The sequence below is a fragment of the Rhineura floridana genome, chromosome 21, assembly GCF_030035675.1.
Source record: "Rhineura floridana isolate rRhiFlo1 chromosome 21, rRhiFlo1.hap2, whole genome shotgun sequence".
Lineage (NCBI taxonomy): Eukaryota > Metazoa > Chordata > Lepidosauria > Squamata > Rhineuridae > Rhineura > Rhineura floridana.
In genome coordinates this window covers 20,338,706-20,352,142 of record NC_084500.1, presented here as the reverse complement: position 1 = coordinate 20,352,142, position 13,437 = coordinate 20,338,706, and the positions used below count along the sequence as shown (strand labels likewise).

Below are 13,437 nucleotides of genomic sequence, written 5' to 3'. Positions count from 1 at the left end.
TCCCCAGTGACTGGTTATGCAGAGGTGGCAATGGAAGCCTGCAAATCGGGTGGTGGTGGATAAAAATAGATGAGAGACTGCGCTCGAATGGAGGAGGCGGCACACGTGGCGTGCAAAGAATGCTGGGAGCATATAGGTCCCCAAAACCGGGGGAAGCCAACTAAGGTTAGGGTTCGTGAGAGGCACAGTTCTTTCAAAAACTTCTAACTGCCTGCAATGTCCTTGGGTACTCATTAATTCCATTGGCAAGGCTGATTCTCTTTGCCAGCAATGCTGCAAAAGAATTTTATCGTTCCTGCTTTCTGACCATATGGTTCTGAAGACGACTTACAACCAAACAAGTTGGATTTGTTAATGTTTCTAGCCCTCAGCAGTGGTGGTAAGACAACTTAGATGCATATGGGCCACATTCAGCTTGGCAACAAGCAGCCGTGTGCCCCCTTCTTTATCTGCCTCGGCTGTGAGGCCTCCTCCTGAGACAGGCTGTTGCTTCAGCCAGCACTACAAGGCCCAGCTGTTTCCGTTTTCCATTTTTAAAGGGTTTCCAGCATGCAGAGCCAGGTGCTTTGCTGTTGCGCTATGGGCCTCCCACTTTCTTGCTGCCTGGTTCCCACTTCCTCAATGCCTGTGCTTTGGCCAGAATCCAGTGAGTTTGTCTCAGGGCTCAGTCTCAGTTGTGCTGGGTAACCTGGTCCTGCTACTCAGCCATGGAGGCTGCCTCAGGGCTCAGAGTGGAAGTGTCCCTCCTGCCAGGCAGCAGCAATAGCTCTCCTGGAAATGGGATGGGGAGGTAGCTTGGTGGCAGCCACTGCTTAGCAGTTCCCTCTGCGCTGCACTTCCCAGACAAATGTTTAACTGAATGCAGAAAAGGTCAATATTTGCCCACGGAAGGGTAGTGAAAGGAGGGGGGGGAGATTCCACAAGTAGGCGTTGTTGCGGCTGGTCCCTGGCAAGGCTTGGGGGGCACTTCTGCACCCCCTCCACGAAGGCAGCAGTGAAGAGCCACTTGGAGGGCCAAGGTGAGGTATGGGGCCTTGGAGGAGGGAAGTGGGTGCCCATGGCATGGGGAGGGAAGGGATCTGGAGCTTGAAATCATTGTGCAATTGACAGCTGTGGCTTCTCTCGAGTCAGAGAGGGGCTGCCTTGCCAAGCAGGAGTTTGGCGAATCTCCTGGACTTTGATGGGGGCCCTGAAGTGGCAGATGGTCTGGGGTGGGGAGGAGGAGGTAGCCCTGCCTTCATGTTGGGCGCTGTGAAAGGAAGGAGACACAGCCTCCCCACCTGGATCCATCCTTGCACTTTCTATTGGTCTGCAGCTGGGGACTAGGCTCCGAGTCCCTAAAGTTCACAGGGAGACATCCTTCCCCCCAGCCCGGCCCTGCCAGCCGGTTCCAAGTAGGCTCTTTTGAAAGCCTTGTGACTGGTGGAATGGGAGAGGGAGCCTGGGAAGTGAAGCACCTTCCTAAACACTTCCCCCAAACACCTCCAAAGCACACAGGATGGCATTTTAATTTGCACAGCCCTCAAACTGGAGGGTGATGATGGAGGGCAAGGGAGCTGCCCCCTCCCCCATCAAGGCAGAGCAGAAGAGGGCTTCCCAAGAGGGGGAGGGGGGAGGCCCCTTACGTTTGCAGGCGGGGGTGAGCTTCACGGAGGACTCTTGGGAAGGCTGTTGGTCCTGCCCAAGGGTTTTCCTTCTGCTGGCGTCTAGGCCACTGAGAAGCCTCTAACAATCACTCTTCCTCTCCAGCAGATCTCCCCCCTTCAGTTCCCTTTTCTGCCCATTTAAACAATGGCTGCATCATCCTGTACTCTGCTGTTTGCCTGCCTGGCTGCTCTGCACACTACGCACCCTGGGGTAAGTCACAGGCCTGCCTAGCAAGCTGTTTCTCTTTTGAAAGGGCCCCAAAAGCACAGGCAAAGCAAGCCTGACAAGGGCCAGGGGCTCTTGTTGCTGCCACCCATTTGCAGAGGCAGGCAGGGAGACGAGAGGGGGCTGACTTGGGCCTGGCCACTGAAGTTTGCTTCTGAAGATGCTGCTGCCCCTGTGTGTGTGTGTGCCTCACTGTGCCCCATTCTGGAAGGCTCTCTAGGTGGGCTCTGTGACTGATCTGGTGGTAGTGGTGGTGAGTTGCAGGGGCAGGCAGGAAATGGGTTGCAGTGTCAACATTAGCGTTCCCTTCGTCTTCTGCATTTTCAGTGCCGCCTCCTTCAACTTGCACGCAAAATGATTCTCGTGTGGTTTGGCATTACAGGGGGAGAGTTCCCCCCCCCCATTGTTCCATTTTATGTATGGCTTGGGCTCAGGGCAAAGAGAGGGAGATCCTGAACAGCTGGGCCATAAACCTCTGCCAGCTGTGGGCTCCATTCTGGGAAGCTTACAACAAATGGTTCTCTTCCAGGTGCCATTTGTGTCTGCCCTGGACTTGGATGCTCAGAGGAACATTCTCCAGGTAAGAGAGATTAATCCCACAGCTTTTCTTTTTAAAGTTGCCAAACGGGGGGGAGGGATATTGTTTGGAGTTGCTTTAATGGAAGCATTGAGCCCAAGACCGGTAGCGGTGTGTGTGTGTGTGGGGGGGTTAATGCTGCTCAGTGGTACCAGTTCACCACCCACCCTTTCTTAAGAACACACGTAGGTCATGTCAGCACCCATAATGTGGGGAAATTTAGTCAGTCCTGAATTTAGGTTGCTCAGTAGGAAGTTCAAAGCCAGGACCTTCTGAAACACTACCCATCCCGTGTGCAGGACCCAGCCAGAGAGGCAGGCTGAGGGGGTCTGAATGTGTGGATGAGATGGTGGTGTCAGGAGGAATGGTCTGGCTTTGTGACAGCTGGACCTCTGGATGACGAGGGAGTCAAAGACGTGTTAAAGGAGGAAAAGGAGATTGCAGGGAAGATGTGGTGGAACTGACATTTTCAAGGTGGGGTTCTCAGGAGCAGAGGGGAGTAATGGTGGCAAGAAATGGAGTTACAGGCCTCACTGACAAATTAACAATCTAGATAGTATTGCCTGAGAGTTCTTAAGGGACTCAACGTGAAACTGTTGTTCTTCTAACAAAAATGAGCAGTGTTCCTACAACTGTTCTTTGTGCCAAAGGACTGGAAGGCAGCCAGTGCAACACCAATATTTACAAAGGGATCCAGGAAATTACAGGCTTAACTTCTCTTCCGGGTAAACTGGTGGAAAGCATTATTAAAGATAAAATCATCAAGCATATGCAGAGCTTTCTCGACGGTGGCCTTGGGAACTCCCTCCCAATATGCATGTGGCCCCATCAGTAAAGGCCTTTAACTTATTTTGTGTGGCTTTCTGTTAAACGGTTTACAGTGTTGATGGTTTTGAAACTGTTTTTAATTTGTTTTAGGGCTTTTTGTTTGCTTTTGCTGGGCTGTGTACTGTTTTGGACTGCTGTATTTAAATGATAGCTTTTACTGAAATGTGATGTTGTTTTTAATACGTGTTTTTGTGTGAGCTGCCTTGAAGGGGGCTTAGAAATATTTAAATAAAGGTGGTCTGTCTCTAAATGTCACAAGTGGGGAGGCTTGCTGCTGTTGCACTCAGGTCCTGCTTCCTTGCAGGCCTCTTCCCACTTGGGAGGGGGGCATCTGGTCGGCCACTGTGAGACGAGGAGGCTGGACTAGATGCAGCCCCTTTGGCCCGTTCCAGCAGCCAGGCTTTTATTATGTTTAAGAAAACTACCACGTACCAGGTCAGGCCCTTTGTCCCTCTAGCCCAGATGAGCAGAGAGCATACCACACAAGAGGCTTTTAACTAGTGAGGGAACCTGTCCCCGCCTGCCTGCCTGCCAGCCACGCCTGTCCTCTGCCACTCAGCTAGCCACGTGTCTCCCCTCAAGGGATGAGCTGCTTCTTTGCTCCTTTCCATCTCCAGAACACAGAAATCTGCCTTCTTTCAAGTCAACCATTGGTCCATCTAGCTCAGTATTTTCCGCACTGACTGGCAGCCGGTCTCCAGGTCTCAGACGGGACATTCCCAGCCCTGCCTGGAGTTGCCCTTGGGGAGCTGAACCCATGGCCTTCGGCATGCAAAGCAGATGCTCTGTGCCAGGGCGCTGCAGCCCCTTTCAGTCCTCAGTGCCCATTTCTTCACAGGCTGATGATCTTTGGGAGAAGTGTCACTATCTAATTTTGCTTTGCCTAAGGAGGAGTTGCGCCTGCCTGCACCTGAGACCCAGGAGGGCCTCCCTGTCACTACATCAGTGCCCTCCAGCCTGAGCCCGGGGGATGAGATTTCAGCCAGGGTGTTGGGAGAGAACTCTTCTGAAGCAGCGGAAGACGACCCCCAAAGAGGCTGTGGCAAGGACATCCCTCCTGAGAAGATGCACAAGATAGCTGAGGCCGTGATGAAGCTCGGGGCCGACCTCCTGCGAGAGGTGGAGCTGGAGGACAGCAGAAGCAACCTTTTCTTCTCTCCCTACAGTGTCAGCCTGGCGCTCGCTCATTTGGCCCTAGGTCAGTATTCCCAAAGGCCTCTCAAGCCCTCAGGCAGATTTCTGAATTCTTCTTCTGAACTCAGACGTGGATATGTCTTTGATGGTGAACAGTCACAAAGGGTTTTTTTTTTCGAGTGTGGAAGGGGCGAGGGCAGCTCTCCCTCGGGGGAGCTCGCTTCTGTGTGTGCTTTTGTGTGGGGCAAGCAACTCATACAGAGATTCAACAGGCAGACATCCTCTGAGGGCAGACAATTCAGTCATCTCTCTGAATTATCTGATTGCAATTGATGCAGAGATGGCAGCGGAAATACATGCCTTCTCCTCCCCGCCCCCCTTGCAGAGGCCAGCTGAAAAAGGGCAAAATACTGCATCGCAGAGAGACACAAGGGGCAGCCTCCCAGCCAGTGATGCTCTGGACTCCCATTAACTGAACTTCTCCCAGCACATGAGCCACTGGTGGTGGCAGTGCGAGAACTTCTGCAATGGGGGCAGAAGCCATGAAAGTACAGGAAGCTGCCTGGTGCCGAGTCAGTCCATTGGTCCCTCGTGCTTGGCATTTTCCACACTGACTGGTAGCAGCTCTCCAGGGTTTCAGGCAGAAAGTCTCTCCCAGGCTTACCTGGAGATGCCAGCAGGGACTGAACCAGGGACCGTCTGCATGCAAAGCAGGGCTCTGCCACTGAGCTACAGCCCGTCACCAATCCAAGAGTGCCTGTGCATCTGTCCTTGGAAGCACTTGTGCAGTGGGAAAGGTGCTTCCTGTGTGCTCAGCCCCCTTCCTGGTTGAATGCTGGGCTTAGTGCAGTAACTCTCCTGCTGCTGCCTGCCAGGGCTTGCTGCTGCTGCTGCATCCACAGGGGCAAGTTGCAAGTCCTCCCAAGTGGCATGAACCCGGGTCTCTTTCAGGAGCAGCCAACCAGACAGAGAAGCAGCTGCTGGAGGCTCTGCACATGGAGTCGGTGCCCTGCCTGCACCAGGCTCTGCACGGCCTTTCCCAGCACCTCGGCAAGGCGGTGCTCAGCATAGCGGCCCAACTTTACCTGCAGAAAGGTGAGAGGTGTGGGCAGGCAGGTGGGGAAGGGCAAGAGCAATAAGCCTGCTCTTGCTGCGAGAGTGGGCACCAACACACCTGGCTTGTGACTGAAGCAGACGCGTGACAGATAACGTGTGAATGCATCTGGGCCTCTCTTCTTTAACAAACAGCAGGCATTTTGGGATGGGGACAGAATCCGGATTGTTTTTTTTAAAAGCCCTTTTCTCCATGTCGTTTTCCCAATGAGAGCTGCCATCTCCAGCTGCAGGAAAAACATAATGTGAGAGTGGTGCGAACAGCAGCTTGAGTGGAGAGGTGGGGGTAATTTCCATTTGGAAAACAGCACATGGGGGGAGGCAGTAACATCCCCCCACAGTCCCATTCTGGATCCAGACCCCCCTCCCTCCCACGGCTGCTGTTTATACAGCTTGACTGCAGAGGACCCTGAAGTGCAGGTGGAGAGAAATTGGTGGTTCAGTGCCTCCCCCTGAAACTGGGTTGGGGGAAATGCTAACCTAACTGGCTGGAAATGACTTACGCCCACCGAACTGATGGGGAGGACTAAAACTCTCGGCCCCTCATGTCGAGCTCTCTCCCAGGATTCCCATTTAAAGAAAAATTTCTGGAAGACTCTGAGAAGTTCTATGGGGCTAAGCCAGCCACTCTGACCGGTAACAGTGAGACAGACCTTGCAACCATCAACAACTGGGTGAAAGAAGCAACAGACGGACAGATCTCCACCATGCTGACGGAGCTGCCTGCCAGCGTCGTGATGGTGCTTCTCAACGCGGTGCACTTTCAAGGTGAGCTCGGCTGCCCTCCCCGTCCCACTCCCACCGCCACCCGGTCCACATCCACTGGCCAAGAGGAGGTTGCATGCTGATGTCACCTGGCTTGGGGACCTCACACTTTCTTTCTGAGGAGTACAGGAGCTAAAGCTGTGGTGAGAGTTTAATAAATGTGAAGTACCACACCCCTTTGGGGATAGACTGTAGCTCAGTGGTAGAGCATCTGCTTGGCATGCAGAAGGTCATAGGCCTTCAATCCCAACATCTCCGGATAGGGCAGGGCAGAGATTCTCTTCCCGAACCTGGAGAGCTGCTGACAGTCACTGCTGACAGTACTGGGCAAGATGGACCAGCGGCCTGACGCAGTATAAGGCGCTTCCTGTGTTTCTAACTGGGGTGCACCATTTAATCATATATGCCAGCTGCTGGGAATCTTTGGCCCTCCAGTTGCTGCTGAACTACAGCTCACATCATCCCTGGCTGTTGGACATGCTTGCTAAGGCTGATGGGAAGGCCGAAGGATCTCCGCACCTGATATATGCTAACAGCAATCTCAGTTCTCCAGAGTGGTGGCCTTTATGTAATCCAAAGATAATCAAGAGGGAGGAACCTTGTGGTTTCCAGAAGTACAAAAAAACTGGGGGGAGGGGAACCTAAGGGGATGGGGGAAATGAAGGTAGATAACGTGCTCAGCGGGCACAGAATGCTGGGCAGGGGTGGAAAACGGGGGGAATGAAATGGAGTATCTTGGAAAAGGGTATGACGGCAGAACAGTGAACAGAAGCACTCAACACTGCAACACTTTGTTGCAGGTCACACTGGTCAGTTATATTGATTTTAAAAAAACCCTTCTAATCAACTAAAAAGGTGCCCCTGAAAAAGCAGGCAGAAAACTTAAAAAAAAAAATACAAGCACTTAGGAAAACTGCAGATGACAAGAACCATCTTACAAAATGCACCTCTTGTAAGGCATGCACCTGTCATAACAAGCTTTTGCATTATCTAAAAAAATGTATAAGTTGCTTGGAGACCTTAGGGTAACAAACTACTAACAAGCCTAATAAACAATAGTAATAAAAACAAAAGTGTGCTCCTTGCTTCAGGAAAATTGTGTTTGCCCCAACGCAAATAATGGATTAATTAAGCAAAACCCATCATATTAATCAATTTTAAAATGACTGGATCAGGTTGCACCCCAGATGTAACTTGCTGTGAACAAGGTCTCGGCTCTCTTTTAATCCGTCCTAATGACTTTTACTATTGTTGTTGTAATTTTATGGATTATGACTGCTACCGCCTGCGAGTTAAAAGGAAGTAAAGCTGCCTACTGACTCTTTTCTCTTCTCACTGATTTTTATTCGCTTTGCTTTGTCGACAGGGTTTTGGAAGAACAAGTTTGATCCCCTCCTGACTAAGCCTAGCGTATTCCATCTGGATGACGAACACACTGTCTCTGTGGAGATGATGAGGGCTCGGGACTACCCCCTCAGCTGGTTTACGCTGGAGTCCCTGGACGTTAAGGTGGGCATCCGTGGAGATGGGGCAGGGCTGTTGTGCTGCTGAGTCGGCAAAAGTGCATGGCGTTGGCTCAGAGGGTCTGGGAAATGGTTTGCCTTCTTGCCTCCCCAGGATGATGCAGGGGCTTTGGGGTGCCTGCAAGAGGGCTCCAGGCAAAGGCTTTTCAGAGCCCCACATTCTCCGCCTTCCACTGATGCTTCTCTCCTCCTGGCTGTTCCCCTTCTGTCCCCAAATGATGCGTCAGTGAACTGCTTCTGCTGTGCTGCCCTTTGGCCAGTCCCTGTTTCGATTCCTTCCTGTGCTTCTCCTAGGTCGCCAGGTTCCCCTTCAAAGGCAACACGAGTTTTGTGGTTGTCCTTCCAAACCACCCCGAGAGAAACTTCTCTCGGCTCCTGTCTGATCTCAGCCACCGCAACCTCCACGGCACCTTCCCCAAGGAGAGGCCCACCATTGTGAAGATGCCGAAGCTGCACTTGCAGTATCACCTGGATCTCAAGCAAGCCCTCAGCCGATTAGGTGAGAGAAAGAGAGGGAAGGGAGGGCATCAGGCAGGAGGGAAAAGGGCCAGCCAGCTTTACTGCTCCCCTCCATGAGATTGCTTTGGATACCCGCAGCCGCCTAGTGGCTGCTCTAGACCATCGTATTCCAAAGATGGGAAGGGCCCTAGCTCAGTAGCAGAGCCTTGCATGCAGAAGGTCCCAGGTTCAATCCCTGGCATCATCTCCAGGTAGGCCTGGGTAACCCTGAAGAGCTGCTGCTAATCACTGTAGTCCAGGTGTGGGGAACATCTGTGGCCCTCCAGACATTGGTGGCCTACGACTGCCACCAGTCCCAGCAAGCATGGCCAATGGCCCGGGAAGGTGATGGAGGCCAAACATTCCCCACCCCTGCTATAGAGAATCCTGAGCTAGATGGACCAGTGGTCTGACTCTGTATAAGGCACCTTCCTATGCGCCTCTCCAAGCTCTTAATTATGCACACACACTCGTCTGCCTTGGACCAGCTAATGTGCTTCAACATTTAATCCGGGTCCAATCCTCCCGAAGCAGCATCTCCAGTGAAAAGGGTCAGGTAGCAGGTGATTGGAAAGCCTCTTCTCTGCTGCAGAGCCGCTGCTGGTTGACACAGACCAGAGCTGGAGAACCTGCGGCTCTCTGATGTTGTCAGACCTTGTCTTCTCGGCCCCAGCAGCCAGCATAATGCAAAGGCTGGGGATGATGGGAGTTGTAGTTCAGCAACAGCTGTAAGTCCACAGGCTCTCCATCCCTGACGCAGTTGCTACTAGGCTAGATGGGCACATAGTCTGATCTGGTGTGATTTGAGGTTGTTTCAGTTGTTTTCAAGGATGTATTTTAAAACTGCTGTAACCCACCCTGGGACCTCCGGGTGCAGGGCGCGTAAGAAGTTTAAATGATGATGATGAAAGATAAATCTCTGTGTTAAATAAAGTTCGTGCCTTAGGGCTCAATATCTTTTATTTTTTTAAGGTAAGCAAGGAGAAAGGGCTTGCAGGGAAGGAACAGCCATTGTACTCTTCCAGCCTCAGACACAGGACTCGCCTGAAGCCCTTTGTTTTTCAAAAAGGGTGCAGGCAGCATTAGTTAACATAAGAACATAAGAAGAGCCTGCTGGATCAGGCCAGTGGCCCATCTAGTCCAGCATCCTGTTCTCACAGTGGCCAACCAGGTGCCTGGGGGAAGCCCGCAAGCAGGAGCCGAGTGCAAGAACACTCTCCCCTCCTGAGGCTTCCGGCAACTGGTTTTCAGAAGCATGCTGCCTCTGACTAGGGTGGCAGAGCACAGCCATCATGGCTAGTAGCCATTGATAGCCCTGTCCTCCATGAATTTGTCTAATCTTCTTTTAAAGCCGTCCAAGCTGGTGGCCATTACTGCATCTTGTGGGAGCAAATTCCATAGTTTAACTATGCGCTGAGTAAAGAAGTACTTCCTTTTGTCTGTCCTGAATCTTCCAACATTCAGCTTCTTTGAATGTCCACGAGTTCTAGTATTATGAGGGAGAAGAACTTTTCTCTATCCACTTTCTCAATGCCATGCATAATTTTATACACTTCTATCATGTCTCCTCTGACCCGCCTTTTCTCTAAACTAAAAAGCCCCAAATGCTGCAACCTTTCCTCGTAAGGAAGTCGCTCCATCCCCTTGATCATTCTGGTTGCCCTCTTCTGAACCTTTTCCAACTCTAGAATATCCTTTTTGAGATGAGGCGACCAGAACTGTACACAGTATTCCAAATGCGGCCACACCATAGATTTATACAACGGCATTATGATATCAGCTGTTTTACTTTCAATACCTTTCCTAATTATCACTAGCATGGAATTTGCCTTTTTCACAGCTGCCGCACACTGGGTCGACATTTTAATCGTGCTGTCCACTACAACCCCGAGGTATCTCTCCTGGTCGGTCACCGCCAGTTCAGACCCCATGAGCGTATATGTGAAATTAAGATTTTTTGCTCCAATATGCATAATTTTACACTTGTTTATATTGAATTGCATTTGCCATTTTTCTGCCCATTCACTCAGTTTGGAGAGGTCTTTTTGGAGCTCTTCGCAATCCCTTTTTGTTTTAACAACCCTGAACAATTTAGTGTCATCAGCAAACATCAGTTCTTGGAACCTTCATCAGAGGCAGGCTGTGTAGCTTCCAGAGACTTAAGTATAGCACACTGTGGGGGAGGGGAGTGTGTTCATGTCCGTTTCCCTCTCCTTTCTCCCCCCATGATGTCTCTTCAGGCACTTCCAGATGAGGGCTTAATATTGCAAGCAGGTCATTCAGGTACTACAAACACGATGTTGGCAGCAACAGGGTTTTCTTAGTTTTATCAGACATTCCATGGAAAGGGGTCCATCTGGAATCAATGGGGGTGGGGGACATACAAGCTGGCATGTTGATGCAGACCATGCCATGTGGATGCTGCATCAGGCATTGCACACATAAGCAGCACCACTCCCACAGCAAACACCCACCGTGAAGCAGTCTTCTGCACCATTTCTCTTAAGCCTTCCACCAACTAGTCTCAGGCTCTGTCCTCCTGTATTGCTCCAGAACTCTAGATTCTATTGCAAGCCGAGCTCTCAGAAGCAGCTGACGGGGAATTTTATATATAGCTAATGGGGAATTCAATATACATAAATAATAAGCAATATATATATATATTTATAAAGCTATAAAGGTTCATAACATTTTAATAGTTTAGTAGGAAACCAGATCCTTTTCTCTTTGGAACTGACTTCCCTGACCGGGCTGGTTTGTTTGGAACTATTTGTACTCAAAACAATTGATAACACTGTGCTGAATATCTCGGTACCTCTAAGATGTAGAAGAATTGCAGAATAGCTAAGATGCTTAGCTCACTGTGAAAATGTACTTTCATGTGAAGTACTGAACACTGCCAAATTCATTAGAACACCAAATTCACTAGAACACAATGCAGAGTACAGTTATGCAATGCCTATGCAAATGCCTGTGTAATACTATCATGTCTATGTCATTCTGATGTGTTAAGTCCTGATTGGTAGATGCTAAAGTCTTTGTCCTGAAATGTATAAAAACCCCAGGCAAACAGTGCCAAGTGGCAGTTCTCCATTCACTAGGAGGGAGACTGACCAAGTGTACACTTGTCATCCAATAAAGGCCTACCTTTTTGCTGCAAGCCTGTGTCTTTTAAAAATTTATTCAAGGACCCCCAGCAAAAGAACCCAAGGAGAAATACAAAATTCTCCAACACAGCAGCAATTCTGCCTCTTGGCAAAGCATATGGGTACTTTATTTGAACACTGTATTGCAGTTGCAGAATTTGGAGTAGGGAGGGGGAGGGACTTCTCCTCATTCCCAAATAGGCACAGCCCTGGGAATACCCTTGGGACACAAATGCTGGTGGCGTTCTATATCAGCCTCCTTTGATGGCACTTGCTTTCTTTATCAGGGCCTGTAGCTGTCCCCTTGGCAGCGGTTTCACTCCTTTCTCTGTTTGTTTCTCTATAGGCCTTGAAGAGTTGTTCTCTACCCCAAATTTCCACCCCATAGCGGAAGGACCCCTCTTTGTCTCCAGTGTCCATCACAGAGCTGCCCTGGAACTTGCTGAGGCCGGGGTAGAGGCGTCAGCTGTGACCAGCGTAATGATGTCACGCTCGTTCTCTGCTTTCCAAATCAACCACCCTTTCTTCTTCATTATCTCTGAAGACATAACTGGCATCCCCCTCTTCCTCGGCACCATCCGGAACCCCAACCCCAGTGCTGCCCCGGAGAGGAAGACGAAGGACTGCATTCAAATAAACGGCAAAGAGTCATTGCTGGCCTGCACTGTGAACCTAGAAAAGCCCTGAATGTCTGGAAGGCAGTTGGTATGCATGAAACCCAGAGCAGCAGCCCTTGTGTAACAGTCAGCCTGTGGTGGTTGTTTTTTTTCCAGGAGCCCCTCCCCAAATGGCCACGCAATAGCCTCCCTCCCTCCCTCCCAACCAGCCACTGGAGTTGCTGTGTCTATTCTGCGCCCAGTCTTACAACCTGTTAGCCGCATTAACATGTCTGCCTCCCAGTAGCCATTGGGATGGGATCTTGCACCATGCCCTGCAAGCCTCTGACCCCGGGTAAAGCCAAAGAAAAGGCTGTAGAGGTATGCTGGCAGAGGTTGGACCCTGCCCAATTGTGCCCTCTCCTTGTGCTCTGTATTCTGCAGGAACGTTGGCTGAAGTTCCTGAGTGGCCACAGGAATGAACACATAGCTGAACTTTCAGCATTGTGAAATAGCCAGAGGCCCACTGTCAGTTGCAGAGGCACACCAGGTCTTCCCTCAGACATCCCATCGCTTCTTTCCTGCCACCATTTTGATACTACCTTTAGCATACTTCAACTCAAGAGGACTTACAGGCCACCCTGTGAAGTGTTCTAGTGTTACAACTTCAAAATAAATCCAGGCAAAAACCTTTCCTTTCAAATGGCCACAAAAAATGCAGCAGGATAGAATGTGCTACACAGTTGTGCAGCTGGAGTCAAGAAAATTAAAAAGTGTTGGGAGTTACAAGGGAAATAACTGAAAATAAAACCTGCCAATATCATAATACCTGTTACTACAGATCTATGGTGTGGCTGCGCTTGGAGTTCTGTGTACCGTTCTGGTTGCTGCATCTCAAGAAGGATATTTTAGAGCTGGAAAAGGAGCAGCCAAGGGCAGCCAAGATGGTCACTGAGTAGGAGCAGCTTCTCTGGGAGGAAAGGTCGCAGCATTGCCCTATGGGGATTTTGAGAGACATGGTGGGTGAAAAGGAGATGTGACAGAGGTGTGTGTGAGATTATGCACGGTGTGATGAAAGTGGATAGAGAGGAAATAACATGGTAACTCAGTGTAGTCAGCTAGTGAAGCTGAACAGTGAAAGATTCAGGGCAAACAAAAGGGAGGCTGGCTGTATGTTACTTGCCGGATTTTCTCCTGCAAGATGGCAAAACGGCCCCTGGCTCAAACTGACTTTAAAGGGGGATTGGAGGAGCAGGCAGCAACATCCTATCAACAGCTCCTAGCCACAGAAGTTAAATGGAACCTCTATAACCAGAGGCAGTCTAGCCCTGAATACCAGATGCTGGAGGTCTAAACAGCACAGAGAGGGCTGTTGCCTCCCTGCC

The 13,437-nt window shown here is 50.4% G+C and overlaps 1 protein-coding gene across 8 annotated transcripts; it reads left to right on the top strand.

Moving 5' to 3' along the window:
• The first annotated feature begins 249 nt into the window (after positions 1 to 249).
• Positions 250 to 12,878, top strand: SERPINF2 (serpin family F member 2). Of its 8 annotated transcripts, XM_061605446.1 has the most exons (10): positions 739 to 1,019; positions 1,753 to 1,857; positions 2,402 to 2,452; positions 4,166 to 4,475; positions 5,363 to 5,506; positions 6,089 to 6,292; positions 7,656 to 7,798; positions 8,107 to 8,311; positions 11,803 to 12,161; positions 12,497 to 12,878. In XM_061605446.1, exons 2-9 carry the CDS (start codon positions 1,792 to 1,794, stop codon positions 12,141 to 12,143), a joined length of 1,464 nt encoding a protein of 487 aa, XP_061461430.1. In that variant the 5' UTR covers positions 739 to 1,019; positions 1,753 to 1,791; the 3' UTR covers positions 12,144 to 12,161; positions 12,497 to 12,878. The 8 variants fall into 8 exon arrangements, with proteins under 8 accessions (XP_061461427.1, XP_061461428.1, XP_061461432.1 ...); XM_061605443.1 differs by lacking the exon at positions 739 to 1,019 and adding an exon at positions 250 to 379 and having other exon boundaries at positions 11,803 to 12,878; XM_061605444.1 differs by lacking the exon at positions 739 to 1,019 and adding an exon at positions 250 to 379 and having other exon boundaries at positions 1,750 to 1,857; positions 11,803 to 12,878.
• Positions 12,879 to 13,437: the final 559 nt, after the last annotated feature.

Coding starts and splice junctions, on each gene's coding strand:
- SERPINF2 (XM_061605443.1), top strand. CDS start 1,792: ATGGCTGCATCATCCTGTACTCTGCTGTTTGCCTGCCTGGCTGCTCTG. Junction 5,507..6,088: donor CCAACTTTACCTGCAGAAAG/GTGAGAGGTGTG, acceptor GCTCTCTCCCAG/GATTCCCATTTAAAGAAAAA. Junction 6,293..7,655: donor CAACGCGGTGCACTTTCAAG/GTGAGCTCGGCT, acceptor CTTTGTCGACAG/GGTTTTGGAAGAACAAGTTT.